The 23125-nt window shown below is 39.5% G+C and overlaps 1 protein-coding gene across 1 annotated transcript; it reads left to right on the top strand.

The window, feature by feature from the left end:
- Positions 1 to 11740: 11740 nt before the first annotated feature.
- On the top strand, positions 11741 to 19307 carry LOC139726141 (uncharacterized). Its single transcript, XM_071637219.1, has 2 exons — positions 11741 to 12377; positions 18616 to 19307. Exons 1-2 carry the CDS (start codon positions 11761 to 11763, stop codon positions 18821 to 18823), a joined length of 825 nt encoding a protein of 274 aa, XP_071493320.1. The 5' UTR covers positions 11741 to 11760; the 3' UTR covers positions 18824 to 19307.
- The last annotated feature ends 3818 nt before the right edge of the window (positions 19308 to 23125 follow it).

Raw genomic sequence — 23125 nt, 5'->3', positions numbered from 1 at the left:
GTTTTTCACTACGCGTACTGGGCTATTTTCACGTCCGCACAGTTTGCGACGTAGAGAGCTTCTTCATGCACTGATCATATGGGGGCGCGATTGTATTTTTTATACGTTGCGTCCCAGCGTTATCTAAAGCTACTTTTCCACACGACGCAGGGAGAGGAGAACGTCCAGCGCACTCGTCGTCTCAAACGTCCGCGCGTCAAAATCTAAAGCTCCCTATTGAGCGCATGGCCATTAGTGTGATTAATACGCGCGTTATCATTTCTGTTTATGACGTCACGCCTTTGCGTGTTAACCGCGCTTACTCCATTTCCACGCCCTTTTCACTATAGTAACTGGAGGAATGCATAAGACTAGTAGGTCCCATGTGTTTATGCTTTATCGCTTGAAATTAATGCTTACGTTTTGCAGCATTATATCTATTGGTCAGCGAAATGGAGTCATCACTCTGTAAAGTTATTTTCATCATTTGGATCACGCTCAAACTTTGACAACCAATGCTATAGACCGGGGATACCGGTCATTCAGTTACTGATTGTATGTAGGGAACAAAGCGCGGAAAAAAGATTATAGACCTACTTAAGTGACATAGCAACAAAGTTGCGTAATAATAGTCGCACAATACGACGCTAAAAACTATAGATGAATGGGGTACAAGAAAGTAAACTGACAGACTGGTTGACGCCCTGCGAAAAATTGAATTTCACAGTATGATCTGTGCAATGTGTCATCTGTACTCGTCCGTTTCGGGATGAGGTTGACAGAGCATAGCCTGGCTTCCATGCCTCCAGGGATCCTTGTTGGTCTGGCTGTCGTCTGCGTCGTGGCCGGTGTCCCCTCCGGAACCCAGGGCGTGCGAAATGGCAGTCTCTCCCTCACCCTGGTCGGATTTTCCGCCGCGCTCTGCGGCCTCGCTTTCCTGATCTACTACGTAGTCCGCATCCTGCCTCTTCGGAAGGCGATCATGCGACATGATCGGCCCGGTCACTCTCTACTCCTCGTCGTGCGCAGGAAGTGTAGTCAGACGTCGTCGAGGGTCCGCCCAGCCTGCACACTTTCTCGAATCCCACCACAGCTTCTGGATAAAAGACATAGTCGAGAGAGCCCGCCGAACTCGCTTGACCGAGAGCTTTCCAGCGAGGAGGAAAGGTAACATTTTTCAGAAACATATCATTGTGTTTACTTTCACTAACCAGGGAAGAAGAGCGATGCACGGATAAAATAATAAATAAGGGATATCACACATCTTAATCTGTTAATGGAAATAACACGTTTCGTAAATTCAAATACTGATTTATGTCAAGAAAAGTGGGTATGATCCCTCACGTCTTGAGGAGCAAATCGCGTGCCTTTTGATGTCTTGGAAAATGCTTGTTGTGTGTGTGTGTGTGTGTGTGTGTATGTATGTGAGATTCTTTTCACCATTTCTTGATGGCGTTCTGCTATTAACTGTTACGTCACTAAACATTATTGTAGCAGAATTGTCACCTACTGAAAGAAAGGGCGACATGGAGTAATCGAAAATTTGCTACTTTCGAGCGGCTGTCTATTTTTTTGCAAACCGTTCTGTGTTTGCAAATCCACATCAATTGTTTGGAGAGCCCCCCCCCCCCCCCTGATAGATATTGTAGGTAGTTCTGTGGGGTTTTTTAATGGTGCAAGTTTCATCATCAAAGTCCGATACAAAAGCATCTACGATTATTCAAATTAGACGAAGACACCAATGACATCACCAATTCTTACTAAGTATCATTTTTACTAGAAACCAACCTGGAACTCTTGTTTTAAAATCAAAAACAAATTTTGTTGCATTGCAATAACCGAGCATGAGCATGAGCTTATATCTTTCTTTTTTCACAAACCAATGGAAGAGATATAAGTTAATGACGTCATAGCTTCAGCTTCGTTTTATTCTCTTCCGCAGGTTGCTACCTATGCATCATTGCACCGCATAGTTAAAAACATGTGAAACTTCAAATTTCTCTAACCTTCTTCCGTCAAGTCCGATGATGGTGTAACATCCTGTTTGCTTTTGACATTTTAAAGCAATTATGTCACTGAGCTTAGCATCGTTTACATTATACATAAACATAAATGCATTCTATGAATTATGATTATTATTTGTGACTTGAATGTTTGACACTGATAGGCTTAAAACTGTATCCATGCTGAATATTTCAGGGAAACTGACGGAGACACAAGTGGCTCGCAAGGGAACCCGGAAAGCGACTCGGGTCACCTGCTCGTGTGCCAGTCGGGCTGCGTGAGGTACTACTCGCTCACCGATACGACCACTGGTTTGGGGCAGACGGTTCATCAAGCCACCGAGGCGCAGAGTGCGTCCCAGAGTTATACAGCTCTGCCGTACTGATGATGATGTGAAGAGTTTCGATCGCAAAACGAGTTATAACTCCATTTTTGTGTTAATTTATGATATTTGCGATTACAGCTACTAAAGGACAAAGAAAATGACAAGAAAATAGGGGGTAGTTTTACTCATGACTCCAAGAATATTCCTTGATATGAAACAGGTGAGATGTCATAGAAAGGTTTTGTTTTGTCCTACCTGATGATGGACTTACTTTAAAAATCTTTAAAAATGCTGCTTAAACCGATTTACGATCACACTCTTCATTAAAATGCCTTCCATTCATTAGTGCTATGAATTATTTGGCATGAAAGGGAAAAAGCAGTCGCGCCATTCATCTGTTAAAGTGGCGGACTGTCTACCGAGGCTCGCGGGATCCATCCGACATCGGAAGAGGGATATCAGTGATGCATTCAGCGTGAAGCTAGTAGCAATTATCATCAGACAGCTAAATAGTTGCTCGTTCAACCATCGCCCAACGAGCAGAAGCTCACCCTCTAATGACTATATTGCTTATAATATCAGGATGGTAGTTATTATGGAGTCCGAGGCAGCGGGTGAACTATGTGGTTGAGACCGTGACATAAATAGCATCGGTTCGTTTTTTCGAATATACTCTTCTTCACAGTTCATGAGGTATCACTATGCGTATGTGGGTAAAATTTTGTGCACACGATAATCATAAACAAAGACATAGACTACTTTAGCCCCTCTAACTCCAAATTTATATACGCCCAGAAATACTTGCATTAGTGAACACTTCGTAACTACCAATGACCCATTTGCTACTCATTTTCAAACTCTATCTTTTATCCAATAAAAAAAAATACAGGGAGTGTACTGAACTGCAACGTGTGAGCTAAAATTTCCATTGATATCTTTTCCTCTCATCACAATGATTTGGCGCTGTGATACTGCTACCACAAATACTTAAAAAAAAAACATTATCAAGCATCGTGAACGCAATTAACGAGTTTTTCCGTCCATGGTTGTCATTATTGGTGGAGGGTTCAGATTTTCTTCTTACGAATGTACTTCTTTCTCTCTTTTGAATCTTAGACCTACTTTGATCAGAGTAGTCTGACTTTCTTCGCGAAAGGGGTGCTCAGAAGTTGTCTAGTCAGTCTGTTATTTTTTACCTTGCTGCGAGTGTGCAGCTGAACCCAGCGTAGGATCCGAGTGCAGTTTTTGCTGCAAAATATCATCTTGTTTTCATTAAATTGAAAAGCCCTGTATTATACCAGTTATTTGTTCATCACTTAATAATGCACAAAGCAAGGATGATGATATCTATAGCAGTTGTCCCTTGTCGAGAAAAAAAAGAACTCTGCTTCATACATCTTTAAATAAGAGAAAAAAAAAACCTTTGCCAAACTGATCATTAAGGAGAAACAGACACGTAACAACACCATAATGGATCATTGACCTATAGTATAAGGTGTGTTGTACAGTACTCTCCGCGTAATCGGGTATCGCTTAAACGGGTACTCCGTTTAATTAGGTAGTAATGTCAAAATCAGTTCCAATGCACATTAAAATTACCTGATAATCGGGTTGCCTCTCCGCTTAAATGGGTAAATAATTTTCTTCTAATCTAATTTCTACCCACATTTTATCGCAGATATAAACACTTTAAGAAATCATGAATGTCAAATTTTCCACGGCTAATTGCATTCTCTGCTTAATTTACAAAGAAGACCAATCATTTGGGGAGTGATTAAACAATAAAACACATGTACCAGTACCGACTTGCCACACGTAAACCAACACTACACATGTAGCTGGCACTTACACTTGCATAGACAGACGGGAGTTGAATACACTTATGCTCTTCCCTTGCTCCGCAACAACATTCACAATACAAGAAATGTGCAACGAAAATCAGGCCGTGCACCGGCTCCATAATTTTGCTTTTCCCCAGTCACTTCTCAAAAAGTAACCCGACGTTCTACGTGACTAGTGCACGCAAAGAGACATGTTCATTTCGGAAAACGCCTGCGTGTTAGCGAGGAGTCTATAGTCAAACGACAAAGTTTTCTGAAGACATATTAGTACATAAAAAAGAGTGTAAATTATTGCTCCTGACTGAGCAAGTGTTAGTGTAAGGTATGTATGCTGTGCAAGCACACGTGTTGAGCATATCACAGTGTAGGTGTTTGGTAGAATATAAAATGCAGGTACATACACATTGTGTGTGTCAAATGTGAATGAGACGTGTTCCTCTGTTAATCGGGTACTCCGCTTAATCGGGCAAGAAACGCTCTGCTCGAGCCTACCCGATTATGCGGAGAGTACTGTATAATGAAGTCCAATGACAAGGAAATCAAAGCAATATTTCCTGTTTATTCTGTAATACATTCAGCAGCTAGAACATTGTGCCCTCTTGCAAGTGGGGTTTGAGTACGTACAGTTATAATCTACTTGAACACATAACTTTGAATTCTTTGCAGCTCGATGGCTTTCGGTCATTTGACCTAAATAATTGTCCTTTAGTAACGTTCTTCATTTTCTTTTATTTTTCTTAGTCCTTATGAAAGATCAGTATTTCAAACGCATCCTATAATATAGGCTGTGTTACTTTATAGACTGTAAAAATGAGATCGCAAAATGTGGATTGCTGTATAATAGAAAAGGACATAATCATTATTCACATACAACTTCCACGGTTGATGATGGTTTGTTTGAATGTGCAGTAAACCAAGCAGTACACAAAATACAATAAATGGTTTTATCCAGGCATGTCTGAGATTGTACTATACATGGCTACATCGTTGGCTTCTGTGCTATCTTTTGTTTTTGTTACGACTGAAAGAATGACAAGCTTGTATAATCTTGTGTGCTCAGGACACGTGATGAAGCACTGTCAGTTAGTAATTGAAAATGTGCAATATAGAAAATTTGCCACTGTCAAATTGAAAATCGAATACATTTAACACAGTACCTCATGAGAACATAAAGTAAGAAGTGCATAGTAGTCAAACTGATAAATCGGTAAATCAGTACAACAACAGCAAGTTTACTTCAGAAACACAAATTTAGTGAAAGTTCATGCGCAGGTCCAAGGGGAGATTTTGTCCGGCGTTGATATTGTATCCGCATTTCATTTTCATCAAGGCCATACCACCATTTTGTGAAAACATGAAATACATCTTCGTATCATTATACGCCTGTTTTTCATTAAAATTTTGATGCAACTTGAAAACTTGAATATGGGACGGCTTTGCACTTTAATCTTGGGCAAATAACGACAGTAATTCAAATCCATGACAGACATTTCAATTTTTTTTTCTGGGCAATTGCCTACCCCGGACCATTCCCCTGACCCTAACCCTAATCCTAATCCTGAACCTAATCCTAACCCTAACCCAAACTCTAACGCTAACCCTAACCCTAATCATTACCCTAACCTTACCACTGGTATTTAGCCGGGGGTAACTGCCAGGGGTAACTGCCCCCCCCCCCCCCGGGGGGGGGGGGGGGGGGGGTAATTGCCCTGATACGCTGAGCAGAGAGTGGATGATATCGTTCGAATATACCTGACGAGCGCCATCTGCTGTTCGATGTTGTGTTTGCGTTTTGCGAGCCAATCCCAGTGGCCAATCTCTTTACCCTCCAGGACTTTTCACGAGCCCATTGCCTGCATTGTCTTCCTACTACAATCCTGAGGCTGAAATTATGAGAGAGTTGTATACCAATGCCTTCAGAATCTGGATTATACCTTGCCACCAGCGCTAAGCCCTCTTGACAAAGAATAATTCAACTATATTCAGCCACAAACAGTTTTATACTGGCGAGCTTCGCTGCATGATTAAGCTTTTCAACGGCGTCCAAGGGGATTATACATTGTATGAAAACCATGCAAAAGTGGCAGCTTTATCTTTTTAAACATCGTCTTACGTGTAAATTATTGTTGCTTGAATCGATAATAGGGGGTACCAGAGCCGATAAATCAGAGTCGATGTTGATAATGGTAATTCTGTTCAATTCAAAAACGTATCTGATGCTGCACAAATTTCAGCCCTCATACTTGTATTTTTATCTAGCTCTTTCACTGTCATCGTCTTAATTGGTCAGACAATAGAAAAATCATCCAAATTGTACACTATTCTTTGGTTGATATAGCAACTAAACAATTCACCTCCATTCCCAAGAAAGAATTGATGGTCATTACAACAAAATATCTTTTTTTTTGTTTAAAAATATCTAAATAAGCATAAGAGTACTTCAAGGAATATAGATATCACTTATATGTATACAAGTTTATATGTGACCGTGCACCTCAAAACGAACATAAAGTCGCACACACTGATTTTGAGTGAGGACTGAAAATAAGTGAAATGGGTCAACCCAGCCGAACTTGACTTTTTCATATTTTCTGAAAGAGCGGGTCTTCTTTTACATTATGCTAAAATTTGGTATCATAAAACGAGCAGGAAAGTGTCTTTTTTTAGCAGTTGATCTCGAACATTTTTGGTAGAATAGTGTGATTAGGTGTATCTTTAGAATCCCTTTTTCATTTCTGAAAAACCTTGTCCACACTCTTCACTTTCAACTCTAATAACTTTTGAAAGGATAGTGCTACTGCTTTGAAAGTTGGGATTAATTATGGACAGAATGTGTTAATGAGGCATGCTCAATATCAGTTTAATCTGATAATCCCTTCATTGTTGTTACTCTGGTGGTTTACTTCCTGTTTTTTGTCCCATTCATCGCACAGCCAGCACGGTTTGGTAAAGATTAAGCGCTTGAATAGACACTATTCTTCGGAGCCTCTTTTCTCAGTTCACACTTTTCCTGAGTTTGTACTTTCTTTCCAATATTTAGATAGGTTAGGAGAGTCCATTATTTTTTATATACTATTGGAGTCAAAAGGGGCCTGAGCCTTCGATCCTAGCAGAATCTTCGTCAGAGGCAAAATGACAAACAGGCAGGGAGAGCAATCACATAAAGGACTTCACACAACAAGAACAGTCAGGGACAGGCTAAGGACACAGAACAAAGAAAACAAAAGGAGAGGGCAGGAGGTCATGGGCAAGGAGCCCAACAGGTAAAAGGAGGGGGATTAGAGCAGGAGGATGGACAGACAAGAGGCAGAGCCAGGGTCAGTAATGATCCTGAGGACCAAGGGGGCAACCATAGAAGGAAAATGATGAATAGGGAGGCAACATCATACAAGATGAGGAACAGCAGAGAGATAAAGAAAGGAAAAGAGTGGAAAGGCAACAGCAGGGGGGGGGGGGCTGAGCAAACAGCAAGCCCTAAAAAGGTGTACCAAGAGGAGGCAACAAAATGAAAGTGAGAGTCAACCAACAAATGCAAGTAATCAAGCATATTTATATACATCAAAGTATACACAATAATTGTAATAACAACAACAATAATGATAATGATATTGATAAAAGGAATTAGAATATTGATAATCAAAGTACATAAGAAAAAAAAAGGGGGCACAAAATCCAAGGGAGAGAAAAAATGTATATGTTGAAAAGCAAGCATGAATGGGCACAGTAAACACGATATATAAACACAAACCAAAGCAAGTGTGTGTATGTGTAGGTGGTAAAAGGCTGTATGAAAGAGACTCTGACAAGAGGAAGGAATCAATCGGGGGAAAAATGGTCTGCAATGGGAAAAGGCGCAAAGAAAGAAAGAACAAAATAAAACAACATAATTAAAAAGGGAAGGAAGATGAAAATAAAAAAAAAATAAATAAAAATATATATATATATATATTTGCGTTTATACATTATTTCCTAAACAGGCCGGGGAGGGGACCGTGATCAATAAGCAGTTTGCTTGACTGGGATTCCCGCCTCTAGGCGTCGAAATGGTATTTTGTAATTCTCTTTGTTTAACTCAACGAACGGATCATACGCACCAACAAACAAACAAACAAACAAACAAACAAACAAAAATAAATAAAATAAAAACTAAAACAAAAATTTTAACGTTGAATACATTCCATAACATTAAGCCAAGGAGGACAACACAATGGAAATATAAATAGGCAGAGAAGAGACACTCGCAACACCTCTCACCACACTTACCCCGTCCCCCTTACATGCCTAAACCAAAGCAATATCTATATTGTTATCATCGTAATGTAACGCTAGAACAATGGATAAACTGGCTTCCCGTTCGCTATATACACACAATACGCTTAAAGGCACAATTTACCATTTGCAGATGAAACAAAAACCCAGCATTAGTGCTTTAAATAGTTCTAAAATGTGAGTTAGGGATAGAAACAACCACTGTAAAAATTTGAAATGGTAAAATACAAAATGTGAACAACAGTTGTAATAAAAATGCTTCCAGACTAAAACGTCTGTACGTTACGGTTTATTGAGGAAAATACATATTATATTTCCTGAAGGCTTTATCATGAAAATTCTATATGATAGGATGTTTTGTGGTGCAACACACCTACACATATGCATTAAATGCCATAGATTGAAAGTTTTAAAAAATCACTGTTCCTCATCTTAAAGGTAAACATGACCTTTATTAATGTGCTACTTTTTCTTCAGAGTGTCACCTCTTCAGAGATATTATATATGCTTATAATTCATATCGACAACCTTCTGCATGCTGATATCCTGTATCCCAATAATACCTTCTACCATAATTCAGTGTGAAATGATCAACTGTTTGGTTTGGGGCTAATTTCAGCCATAACAGTCTGTGTGATAATAGTTAATATGCACTGACACAGCAATACACCTGACTCGATGCATTACCCATTTAATCATATTTTCTTCTTCTTTTGGAAGCCCCACCCTTCCCCCCTCCATGGCCGACATAAGTTACAGTGTATCGAATGGGTCCATATCTTGAACAGTTTTAATTCTAATACACTGTATCTTTGCAATCTGTTATCAGAGTATAGTATACTCCTATTTCAGTTATGTTTGAATGTACCGATTGTTTGTTGTAGGCCTATACTACAGAGTTGCTACTTCGTTTTGTGCACACACAGCTTGTGTCTGATAGTAATTCCAATGAAGTCGCACGTGAGTTTCACAACCCACTTAAGTAATTGAATGACTATAGCTTTGTCGATCACGTTATTTTTCTTTCCCTGGTCCAAAATAAAAATTGCTAAGGAACATCTTAAATGCTTTTTCTATGTGCTTTATGGTTCTGAAGCCTGGCATTTTTTTCATATTGTGTCATGTTCTTTTAATCAAGTTGTCTTTATTCGTATAGCTGTAAATGTTTTTTGTCTTCAATTTTCTACTCTTTTCATCTTGTACCGAAAAATTTAATTACTTTGGCATGGATTGAAGACTAGATTGCATGTTTACGTCCAGTAGCGTTATGCAACAAGCGACACGCCCATCACAGAGAAGCTTTCAATGAACTGAGGTGTGTATAGTGCACCCCGCCTCCATACCAAACACTAGTAACGGATTGAAGCGAACAGAAGATTCCTTCCTTGATAGGAGCCACCTAACGATATTGTGCTGGTGGTATAACAATAGAAGGAAGGAAGAACAATGTTTTCCGAAAAATTTTGATCTTCAATACAGACTAGACTACCACGATACTATACCACAGCAGTGAACGCAGAGATTTCTTTTGGCTTCTCTCCCATTCGTCTCTCCCTCCCCCTCCTTCCCTCTTCCTCTCTCCTTCCTCACCCTTATCTGTAAGGGGTTAATACAGGCAACATCATCATCATGTCTAGAAAATATTAAACACCAACCCAAAGAGAACATTCCTACAGTAAAACACAAACTACGTACTTCTGCAGTCAGATAGTCCCATGTACTTTAATCGCAGTGCGGAGCTCGCGCTGTACTATAATACCCTTTCATGGAGTGAAATCCACCGAAGCGACGTGCGAGTACTTAGTGGCTCACTCCAAACAGAAACAGGCCTGTACAGTCGCAGGGCTGCCAACTCTCACTCACTGAGAATGAGACTCACTCATTTTGGTCCTTTCTCACTCTAAAACTTTATTTCATTTGCATGCATTTATATTGATCTCACTCATTTTGACTCCTAAATTATAGCATCGGCCCATGGGAGTCTCACTCTCAACTAGTTTCCAATGTTGGCAGCCCTGCAATCGCACGAATCACAGCTGTATTGTGTGTTTCCAATGGGAGGCTGGCGAATTTGCGGTAAACAAACAAGGATCAATGGTTACTTGGTACGCATGGCGTGTCACACAACACAGGATGATCATAAAAACAAAAAGAAACGTGCCCATGTTCAATCACAATAATGATGGCGTTTAGTCAGTGTACCAGAACCGGACACCCTGTGAACCAAAGATTAAAGTACACTCATCATTCCATAATATTCAAAGTGGATGGCTTAGTCAATAAATAAAAATGAATATTACCGTGGAACCCAATATAGGCGGAATGGTATGGAATGATGTGTCATTAAAATTGGATATAAGATAAGAGACGTCTATTACAGTAAATGTCTCCACGAAATGTAAATGATGCCAAGTGCAACATATTATTGTATGCAAATCAGACAATGTATACTGATGTCATCAGGGCATAAGTATCAAAATCTAACTGGAATCACAAGGATTTACTAGATTTCCTGATAACAAAAAAAAAATGGATCCTCGGATTTATTTTATTCATACATTTATTATCATAATGCAGTGGAGTATCATGGTGTTTAAAAGGCTTTATTCGTTGTGTATTGACCAAAAACGTAGTTGATACAATACTTTTGAGCGTGTAAAGTATGTACAAACCTATGAGGAGAGTTACGAGGTACATTTGTAATTGTTCATTGAATGTCAACTTGATCTTCTTTAGGCCTCTATCTATCTTGGAACTTGGAAATATTATAGATAAGGTGATAATTTTCAGCACTGAGAAGTGTCGGAGGCGAGCCACTTACAAAATGACTGAAAAGGAAGTAGCGCATTACAAGACAATTATGTGCAACGTGATACACGTATGCGTCTATGTGGTAAAATATTTTGGGAGCTTCCTTTTATGATAAGTTAAGGAAGTAACATTACAAGATGTTATGTGCAAGTAAGTACACGTTTGTATCTATGTGGTAAAATATTTTGAGAGCTTCCTTCTATAATGATTTTGGCCTTTGTGAGCTTCCTTGTTGATATCTTAGACACCATCCTAGATTATGTCTAGTAGGCGAAGTATTTTGGATTGATAAAATCAGATACTGCCTTGGAATATTATTTTCTTTTTAAAGATACAATACAATTTTGTTCAAAACTTGAACCCTTATACTGAGTAGTACCATGGACCTAACAAAGGTCCATGGTAGTACCCTGGTGCCTGAGATCTTCCAGTTAACTCTTTGAGTACTACGTTTATTCCCTGTCCTTAGGTTTGTGAGTGGAGTGTGTACACATTTGACTCCCTGGCACAAAAAGGGTTCAAGAGGGAACCATGGGCTACGGTACACGCAGAGGAGGAAGAAGACACCATCGGCCACACCGTCACCACCACAACCATCGTCGTCATCATCGTCCAAACCATGCTCATCGTCGAAGACGTCGCCATCATCATGGCAATCGCGGTGGCGTCGCGGTGGTGGGCCTGGCGTCCGCGGTACACGGCGGTTCCTCTCAGCCAATGACACCGCGGTTGTGCGTGGCTATATTACTCACCGTCGGCGGACTCTTTGCCGGGTGCGTGGGACTAGTTTTGGCGATCGTAGGTGGATGGAGCGCGAGCGGTACGGGTATAGCAGGTATGGTGATTATGGCAGTTTCAGCGTGTGCAGTAATTTTTACTCAGTGTGTTCATCGCCGCGCGGTTAACGCCCAGCAACCATCAGGGGACGTAGAGGCTGGAGCAGTGACCAGTGGGGTCCCCCCTCCGACGAGTGGCGTGCAGCCTGTGGGGATGACTCCCATGACAAATGCCACTGGCGCGACCATTGTGATGACGCAGACCGGGGATGGAGGAATAACTATGTTTTATACACAACCGGGAGCATATCCTGGGTCACAGATGCCCGTCCCTGGTGCAGAAACGACAGCTTATGGCCAGCCAGGCTTGAAGTAAGTCAACTACGCGGGAGGTATTTGATTCAATACTTAAAACATAGAGCGACAATTTCTCACTTCATTCACTATAATATTGTGTGTCAGGACACTTAGGAGGGAGGGATTGGGGAGGGGTATTTAACCCGTTGAGGACGAGTCCCGAGTATACTCGGGCAGGTGTCTATGGGAAATGCGTGCTGTAGCAAAATCAGTCCGTCCTCAACAAATTGAGAATAAATGCGTATTTTGGGACAAAATCACGTGATTATTATACCACTGATGCAAGTAATTATGTGATAGTTTTTACTTTAAAAAAAAGTATACTTTGTATAGGGCTCGCTTGCTCTTTTTGTGTGGGGAGATATTACTCGAAGGGTGTTTGTCGTAAGTCTTTGGGAACTGCACGAATACCGACAAATATTATAATTTATTATAATAAATTGTAATATAATTACAAAGATATACATGTGTATTTCTTCCATTTCTTAATTCGCATGTGAGATTGACTTCACAAAATAAGTATGATGATGGATAAGTGTTGTCTTTGTTCATGAAAGCTGTGAGTGAAGACTGCTTTACGTAATCCTAGTCTTCTACCCATATTTTTTATTAATCAGACCAGAACCCCCTGAAGAATGTAGAAAGCAATGATTTTTTTTTTTTTTTTTGTATAGTGTAAATTAAACGAAAAAGCGGTAGGGGTTTCATCTGACCTACGATGAGACAATTATTAAATTTGAAAGTTTTTAATACCTAAAACCGTGATGTAAGAGCATCAGCGTAGCCAAGTTTTGAGGTGATGACGTTTTAACTTACAGCTATGCCATTGATATGTACCTCAATCCGAACTTTTTTCTTTCTTTTTAACATTTAATCAGTACAAAAAAAAAGTTTAATATATTGCATAGCACCGACACGGGGTAGTTGTTAGGAATTGCGTGAGACCAAACATCACCGTGACGATTGTTTATTCTAACAAACAAACAAACAACACTTTTGGAGTTGGGAGAGGGTGACGTCATCGCCTCTTCTAATTTTCGTGTCTAGTTCCGACCGATACATTAAAAGCATGTAGGCCCTAAACCTTTAAAGTTCCATTACTTTACGTGCGAATTTAGTGAAACTTCCACGATTCAATTCGTCCAATATACGTCACCATTCAGAGTCGTAGACTTGTACATTAATTTCAGACCATGACGTAGAATTGAAACTCTTCTTTTCGAAGATTTTCTGACACTGACCAGGGCTTTCGTCCAAAAGATTGTTACAGTGACTCCTACGTGGGTTGATGATTATTATTGCCTCGGTCTTATAATATACCCTGCAAATTATCAAACTAAATTATTATTATCATTATTACTATTATTCATAGTGCGCTTTTCCCACAAGGCCCAAAGCGCTTACAATCAATTCAAAACATGTACGACAGTATGTAAAATAATAGATAAATGTTACAGCTACGAACTAGTTGCTACTGAAAAGATGTGTTTTCAAGGCTTTTTTGAACACACTGACTGATGGAGACTGTCTAACGGTAAGTGGTAAATTGTTCCAGTGCTTTGAAGCAGACACAGTAAATGTCCTATCACCGGCTAGGGTGCGAGTAACAGAGTATGTGAGACGAAGCGGATCACTAGATGACCTCAAATTTCTAGTAGGTGTATATAAAGTCAAACAGGCGTCTAGATATTTCGAAGCTTGATCGTTAAGGATTTTATAAACAAACAAAACTAATTTGAAAATTATCCGTTGCTTCAAAGGAAGCCAGTGCAACGACTTCAGAAGTGGCTGAGATGGGTAGTCCCTAGAAACCTGAAACACTAATCGGGCTGCCCAATCTTGAAGTCGCTGCACACGATCCAGTTGAGTTGAAGGAATGGAAGAGAGAAGCCCGTTACAATAATCTATACGGGATATAACTAAAGAGCGCACTGCGTTATAACATGCAGATTGATCAATAAATCTCCTAATTCAAACAATGTTTCTTAAATAAAACGTAACAGTACTACAAATTTGAGAAATATGTTGAGACATTGACATTCGACGATCAAAAATAACACCAAGATTTCTTATTGTTTCTGAGGGGCTAATTAGTGTGCAACCAACATCGAGCTGAATGTTCGAAAGACCGCGCAGATTGTGGGCTGAAGCTGCAACAAAAAACTCAGTCTTCGAATCATTCAGTTTCAACTTATTTGCTACCATCCATTTCTTGATATCTAAAATACACATTTGAAGTTTAGTGATGGCATTAAAAGAAGCTCCTGAAGTCTTCGGGTCATAAGAAATATATAACTGTATATCATCAGCATAAAAATGGTAATTAACATCATAATGTTGGGCTATCTCACCAACTGGAAGAGTATAAATTGAGTATCCTATGGGTCCTACTACTGATCCCTGGGGAAGTCCAAACTCTAACACTGTGGGGTTTGACAAATTACCGGCAATGTCAACTTGAGAAGACCATCCCAAAAGGTATGACTGAAACCAGGACAAAACTGTTGACCTAACACCTGTTCGTTTATATAAACGGGAAAGAAAAATTTGATAATCAATCGTGTCAAATGCGGCTGACAGATCTAAAAGAACAACAAAAACAACCTTGTTTGAATCAATGGCAAACATGATATCATTTTTCACTTTTACTAAAGCTGACTCAGTACTGTGCCGAGACCTGTAAGCAGATTGAAAAGAATCAAAAAGATTGTTAGACTCAATGTGATGAACTAACTGCTTACAAACTGCTTTCTCGATAAGTTTACCTAGAAATGTTAAATTTGACACAGGTCTATAATTCTTAAGTTCGTTTTGGTCCAGGCTGGGTTTCTTCAAAAGTGGTTTTACTATTGGTCAATAGCACAATCAGGGTATACAATTGTGTAACAGGGCAAAAATGAAAAAAAAACTTGGTGAAAATGCTTTTTTTGTTGTTTGTTGTAGCTGAGTGTTCAAATTTTCATTTCATGTAAAGAAAGAGTCAAAATTTTGCATTCAATGGCGCATAAATTAGCATTTAAATTAGGGGTGTCGAATTACATTGAAATGACTAATATATTGGAAAAATTCATTAAAAAAAGGAGAATGTTTTTTCATCTGATATTGCTGTTAGATATTCCTGATAAATATCCCTTTCATTCACCACCAGCACATAGCCATGACATATCACAAAATATGAATAAATTTAATATTTTCACTTCTCGAAATGGATGATCAATTTTGTAGGCATTATTTTGAATTCAAATAAAACCACTTTTACATATTCTATCATATTTCACTTTTGCCAAAGAGTGAAGAGGCGAAACTTTCAGGAATAGGTAACAGACATATAGTGGCCATTATTACAAATTCTTATGAAATTAGGGCTGGTACTTTGGAAGATATGATATTTTTCATCAAAAAATTATCTGTACAGTTTGACCTTGAATGTGCGCACAGTGTTTGGATCAATTCTCATATTTGTAAACACAGATAGAAGAATGAATGTAAGATTTATGATGACTGGAGTTGATATCCAAGCTGTGACACTCAAACAATGACATATTAAGCCAAAATACTATGTTTTTGCTTATGATATCTTTAGAAATTGAACAAGCATTGAAATATGAACACTGAACACTTATCATATGACCTTCATGCAGTATAACATGGGCGTGTATCGCATTTTTTTATGCTCAGCAATTTGTAAAAATATAAAAAAATAAGTTCCTATTGCTCAAATTTGCTAAAATTTTCACACAATAGATTTCTACATACGTACAATTCATGGTTAAAAAAACAAGGATATTCAATAAGGGGAAAAGATTCTTTAAAGTAGTCAAATTAGGATATACCTCACTGAAAATACCGAAAAACGGCTGCACTTATTTTCCTCAGCATTTGAAAATGGCTCAAAACTCAAAACTGGCTGAACATTTATTGGCAAACAGTGCACCATATTGTAGTGTATCTTCAGTACTTTCAGGAAAAGCAGAAAAATAAGCTGTTTCTCCATGTATAGCCGTACAGCATAGGTTAAAAGGTCACAATGTCACAAAAATAAGCCAGCATTACCCTCCTACCAGGATGGGACTTCAGACCTTATAACTTTCTCCAGCCGAAAGAACCACTGTTTTTTTATTGCATGCAGGCAATGCCAGGAAAAAATCCAGTAATTTGATACCAAACACATAGGGGTAGACTTAAAATATTGACCTCAAATCTTGATTTTACGTAAGTTGTAAAACGCTTTTTTTTTTGACGCATTACGTGAGTTTTGGGGGACTTTTTGGTAATTAATCTTTAAAATTAACAGTAAATGAGAAGAAATTAGCTTATTACCTATTGCCGAGTGTGCCCCTTTGGGATAAACACCTGTGGAAAGAGATTGATTGACTATGTTTGAAAAGCAATGGTAATACATGATTGAGGTTCTCTTTCAGGAGCCATGTTGGAATGGGATCAAGTTGACAAGATTTAGTAGCAGATGACATAATGATTCTGGATAAATCTGATTGTGTAAGCAACTGAAAATTCTCAAAAAGAGGAAAATTTACGTTTCACGAAACGGGATTGCAGTGATTCTGTTGCACGCATCTACTTCATCTCTAATTTTTCTTATCTTTCCGACAAAAAACAAAGAAAATTGATTCGCTAATATGGATGCAGAATCATACAAGGGGAGAAAACTTGCTTTCTTATTCAAAAGTGAGTGGATAATGCGATATACCTCCTTGACAGTGCATGAACTCAACTTGTCTTTCAAAAATTTCTCTTTAGAGACATTAATAACCCGACACACATTTTTGTTTACTGCAATGAACAGTTTACGATCTGAATCAAGTCTTGTTTTCCGCCATTTTCGTTGTGCTTTACGACGAAGTTGGCGAGCTACAAGTGTGGACTCATTAAACCAAGGCATACGTGATTTCAAAGGGCGAGATTTTGTCTCAGATGGAGCATAGGTATCGAGTACCTTAGTAACTCCAGAAACATACCAATCAAACAAGGACTCGCTGTCTATTCCTGCGGGTTGAGACGACACTAATTCCTGCAAAACATTAACAAATTGAACTTTATCAGTTTTGCGATAATTGCGTAATAAAGAAGTGATAAAAATTAACTCTGATTTCTGTTTAGCCAATGAGAAACGGATCATATGATGATCAGAGATACATGTTTCAAATGTATTACAATCTGATATTACTAAATCGTCTCGGGTAAAAACTAAATCTAAGGTGTGACCCAGATTATGAGTTGGACCTTGGACGTGTTGGATAAGCCCAGCAGATGCTGTACTATTATTCATATGAAGCACATCGCTTTTAGACATGTCTTCCCCATAGATATTGAAGTCTCCTAATAACACCAATTTTCCCGGATACAAGGATATCTCACTTACAAATTCATCGAATTCGTTCAGAAACTTAGAAGATGTGAGTCTATTTACTGAAGAGGGTGGTGGTCTATACACAATGAAAAAATTGACCGAACATGACAAATTAGTAATGTGTGCATACTCAAAAGTGGAAAAAGACGGAACAGAATTTTTCATCATCAACTTAAGAGTAGACTTGTACAATACACCACTTCCACCCCACGTGTACTTGTATTTCGTGGTGAATTTATAAAAGAATACCCTCTAGGAGTCAACTCCCCAATTATCACATCGTCCTGGGGGTTAAGCCACGTTTCTGTGATAAACATGATATCGAAGTCATGTTCGTGAACATATTCAGCAATGCATATTGTTTTGTTTCTGACAGAATGTGCATTCCATAAACAGACATTACAATTGGACTCTACAAAAAAATTACTTAAATTTGGCACAACTTTAAGATTGTCGACGTTCATCCCTCTCAGTTTCTTGTAGGTCAGTTTCCTACATGATGAGGTGATCACTGGTATATGTGACAATGAAGGGGCACTTAGTATTGTGCTCACTCGTGTCCGTGTCCATTCTTCCGACGTCCCCATCTCTTCCCTCGAAGATGTGTCTGAACACCTAGCTCTTTGATTCTTCTTCATACATTCTCATTGAGCCTGCCCCTGTTCTTGCCTGTTCTATGAAGAAAATTGGGCAAATCATTAGTCACTGTCTCCGGACTCAAATGTCTCCATGCAGGGTTAAACAAAACGAATAAGCAAAATCCGAATCATCATGCCTGTAGGTCAACTATAATTTAAGAGACCTAATTTCCGTTGGCTGTTAATGTGTTTATTATTATTATTGTTACGATTTTGTTACTTTTCTACTTTTTCTGTTTCGTTATAGTGTCTCCGGAATGCAATACCCACCGCAGCCCAACACCGCTCCATACCCGCCACAGCCCGATGCCACGCCTGCTTACGTAGCCACCGCTCCTCCCGATCAGGTGGTAGCCCCAGCAGGGAATGGCGCTGGGGTGGTTTCCACGGCAACAGATGCAGAGCCTCCTCCATCCTATACCGAAGTCATGTCTGGAGCTGCCGCAACATCATGATTGTTATCATGTCTATTATTAGACACGAGACTGTCGTCCGCTTTTTATATTTTTGAGGCACCTGTACCCTCCATTTTCCAGGGGAATTTACTTTTGTTTGTTTTTTTTTTTTTCGTACTTTTTATTTCAAGTGTGAATCAGGCTGCATTTGCTGTATAATCAATGCGACACGAATGCAACATTTACTTCACGCAGAAAAGAAATTCAAGAAATTCTTGTAAATCCTCGATTCGATTTATGCTAATGACACGTATTCATATCAGTACTTTTTCCGATTCAAAAATGTTAATTTCGTTTGCAAATTTTGGCCGAAATTGAGAAAGAGAGCCTTCAGAAAGACAGAAGCGAGCTTTAGATTGGCGACGCGAACGCAAAATGTCGCCGATTAGGCAAAAAATGGTGTTCTGCACATGCATAGGACGGCTGTGTCCACTGTCCAACCCGGGAGGCTGCGTCGTCTTCAATAGCGTTCGCATCCAAGATCTAAAGCTCACATATGAAAACGGTATTATGCATTTTGCGATGATGTGAAAAAAAAAATCCAGTGGACCAGTTTACTATAAATATGTATTAAAATGTTATGCAAACATTTGTATAGCAAACACTTTTCCTGACCACCAGAAAAGTTAACAAAGGCTTGCCTGATGCTTGCCCGACATAACGACAACCATAACTTGCAAAGTGCCTTCCAAGCAGAAAAAAAGTGTGTATGTACGTGTGGACGAAATAGTTTGTTACTAGGTATATAGAGGGAAAAAATATCCATAAACTTACGTACAGAGGTAAACTGGCATTTTCCAAACCATTTTCATCTTGACCTTAAAACATTGGCCAGGAACAAATACACACAAGCACAAATGTTTCATCGAATTTGAACAAAGAATTAAACATTTGGTTTTGTACCAAGGTTCACCTCTTTTCAGAGGGTAAATTATTACTGATCACAGCTTCAGATTAGGTTAGTTGAGATTTAATGAGAGCATTGCCTCACGACTGTACAAGTGGTTTACGCACAAAATTATACATCCAATATATAGAAATTACATTTTTGCTAACAACCACAATGTCGCCAGACATATATTTTTTGTTTAAAGGGCAGATTCTGAGAGAGCAGACTTTACGCTTTAAAATGGCGTGTAACTCAATTCAAATGAACTCTCCTAACCAATCGTAATATTGGAAAGAAAACACACACTCTGGAAAGTGTGAACTGAGAAAAGAGGCTCTGAAGTACAGGGTGTAGTCTTAATCTTTACCAAGCCGTGTTAGCTGTGCGATGAATGGAACAAAAACAGGATGTTAACCACTGGAGTAAGAACAATGAAGGGATTATCAGATTAAGCTTAAATATAACACATTCAGTGCATGATTAATGCAATTTTTCAAAGCAGTGGCATCATTCTTTCAAAATTTATTGGAGTGGTAAGAAAAATCGAAATGAAAATTTGGATCCTACCAACTTTATTTTATTCATACCTGTGCATGTATTTTCATAATGCAATGGAGTATCTGGTGTGTAAAAGGCTTAAGTCGTTGAGTATTGACCAAAAACGTAGTTGATACCATACTTCTGAGTATGTTAAGTATGTTCAAGCCTATGAGGGGAGCTATGAGGTAATTGCTCATGTCATCTTGATCTCATGTAGGCCTCTATCTGTCTGGAAACTTGGAAAATTGTCGATAAGATGATAAATGATCATTCAGAACAGATAAAAAAGTCTGGCAGGCGAGCCACGGACAAAATGACTTAAAGGAAGTAGCATTACAATTATTGATTAAGATATGTGCAACTAAGTACACGTATGTATCTAAGTTCTAAAATATTTAGAGAGCTTCCTTCTATGATAAGTTTTGCCCTTTGTAAGCTTCCTTGTTGATATGTTAGACACCATCCTAGATTATAGTTCTTGAAATATTTTGAATTGATAAAATCAGATAGTGCCTGTTGGCATATTATTTTCTTTATAAAGATACAGTATAATCTTTGTTTAAAACTTAAACCCTACCATCGACAGACTGAGTAATACCCTGGTGGCTTAGATCTTCCAGTTAAGGTGGGAACCATGGGGTACGGTACACCCAGAGCTCATCGTTGGAGACTCCGTCATGATCATGACAATCGCGATGGCGTCGCGGTGGTGGGCCTGGAGCCCGCGGTACACGACGGTTCCTCTCAGCCGATGACACCGCGGTTGTGTGTGGCCATAATTCCCTTATTGCTCTTCGTCGGCAACTTCTTTGTCGGGCTCGTGGGACTAGTTCTGGCGATCGTAGGTGGAGGGGGCACGAGTGGTATGGGTATAGCAGGTTTGGTAATCCTCGCAGTTTCACCGTGGGTACTATTGCTTACTCTGTGTGCTCATAGCCGCCAGGTTAACGCCCAGCAACCATCAGGGGACGTAGAGGCTGAAGCACCAACCAGTGAGGTGCCTTCTCCAACGAGTGGCGGGCAGCCTGTGGGGATGAATCCGGTGACAAATGACAATCGCGCGACCCTTGTGATGACGCAGATCGGGGATGGAGGAACAACTATGGTTTGTACACAGCCGGAAGTACATCCTGGGCCACAGATGCCCGTCCCAGGTGCAGAAACGACAACATGTGGCCAGCCAGGCTTTAAGTAAGTCAACTACACGGGAGATTTTGATTCAATACTTTATAAACCATAAAGTGACAACTTCTCACTTTATTCACTAATGTGACCCAAAGCCAATAACCCCCAATCCCTCCCTCCTATGAGACCGTGCGTCACAAAACCAACCAAATGTCGCACCCCTTGATTTTGCGTCAGAACTTAAAAAAAAAAAAAAAAAAAAAAAAAAAAAAAGATGAAACGGGTCAATCTAGTCAATCTTGAGTTTTTCATTTATTATCTGAAAGAGCTATTCTTCTTCTTCAACATTCCCAAGTTTTAGATCGTAAAATGAATGGGAAAGTGTGTTTCAGCGGTTTTTTGTAAAGTTGTGAGATCAAGTATGTCTTGGAGGCCCTTTTTCATTTCTTGAAAATTCTTTGCACCCTCTTCACTTTCAACTCTTAATAACCTTTGAAAAAATAATGCAGCTGCTTTGAATGTTGGCAGTAATCATGGACAGAATCTGTTAATAAAGCATACTGAATATCAGCTAAATGTGATAATCCCTTCATTGTTGTTGCTACCGTGGTTTACATCCTGTTTTTGTCCCATTCATGACGCAGCTAGCACGGCGTTATAAAGATTACTAGGAGCTTGAATAGACCCTGTACTTCAGAGCCTCTTTTCTCAGGTCACACTTTCCAGAGTGTGTGCTGTCTTTCCAATATTTAGATAGGTTAGGAGAGTCCATTTGAATTAAGTTATACATCATTTTAAAGCTTAGAGTTTGTTCTTTCAGAATCTGCCCTTGACTAGAAATCCATATCTGGCGTCTTTTTAGCTCACCGGAGCCGAAGGCTCAAGTGAGCTATTGCGATCGCTCTTCGTCAGGCGGCCGTCCATCGTGCGTCGGGAGTAAACTTTTACATTTTTATCTTCTTCCTGAGAACCCAATGGCCGATTTTTTCCAAACTTGGCACTTGGCATCCATAGGGGGATAGGATTTCAATTTGTTCAAATGGGCACTATGTCTCACCTGGGAGGGGGGGGGGGGCGGGGCAACCTCCAAAATTAAGGAATCTATAAAAATCTACTTCTCTAGGACCAGAAGTGATAGAACTAAGTTGTTTACTATGAATTAGTACATTGATGACTGTAGTTTCAAGTTTGTTCATGGCAGAATCAGGGGTGCCCCCCTTGGGACCCAGGAGAGAGGGTGCGGAGGGGTCCTGATGGGGTCGAAATTGTACATTTTCATCTTCTTCTTGAGAACCCCAGTACAGATTGCAAGAGATTGACAAATTGCCCTACATCGACGCAAATAAGCACTGACATGATCGATTTTTGAGTAGCAGCCATGATTAAAAATCATGGACGTACATACTCTAGCAGGATTCGAACTTACGACTTCCTTATCTCCAGACAGGCATCATCTCCACTAGACCACCGAGCTTCCGCCCGACAGCAAGTGTTTGTTCTAATCCTTGAAGCATGCAGCGGGTACTGCGTAATTATTCAAATTCATTAAATTCTTCCGTCGAGATGTTATTGTTGCAACTGACTGAGAAATTACCGTACATCGACGAAAATAAGCCCTGAATGGATCAGTGTTTGAGTAATAGCCATTGGTCTCATAATATAGGACGGAGGGATGGGAGGGGTATTGGCTTTGGGACAAAGTCACGTGATGATTTTGTCTGATACAAATATGTGATATTCTACACTTC

Source organism: Diadema antillarum, unplaced genomic scaffold, assembly GCF_040938485.1.
Source record: "Diadema antillarum isolate AM-2024a unplaced genomic scaffold, OU_Dant_1.0 seq00000079_RagTag, whole genome shotgun sequence".
Taxonomy (NCBI): domain Eukaryota; kingdom Metazoa; phylum Echinodermata; class Echinoidea; order Diadematoida; family Diadematidae; genus Diadema; species Diadema antillarum.
This window is presented reverse-complemented; position numbering and strand designations above follow the sequence as displayed.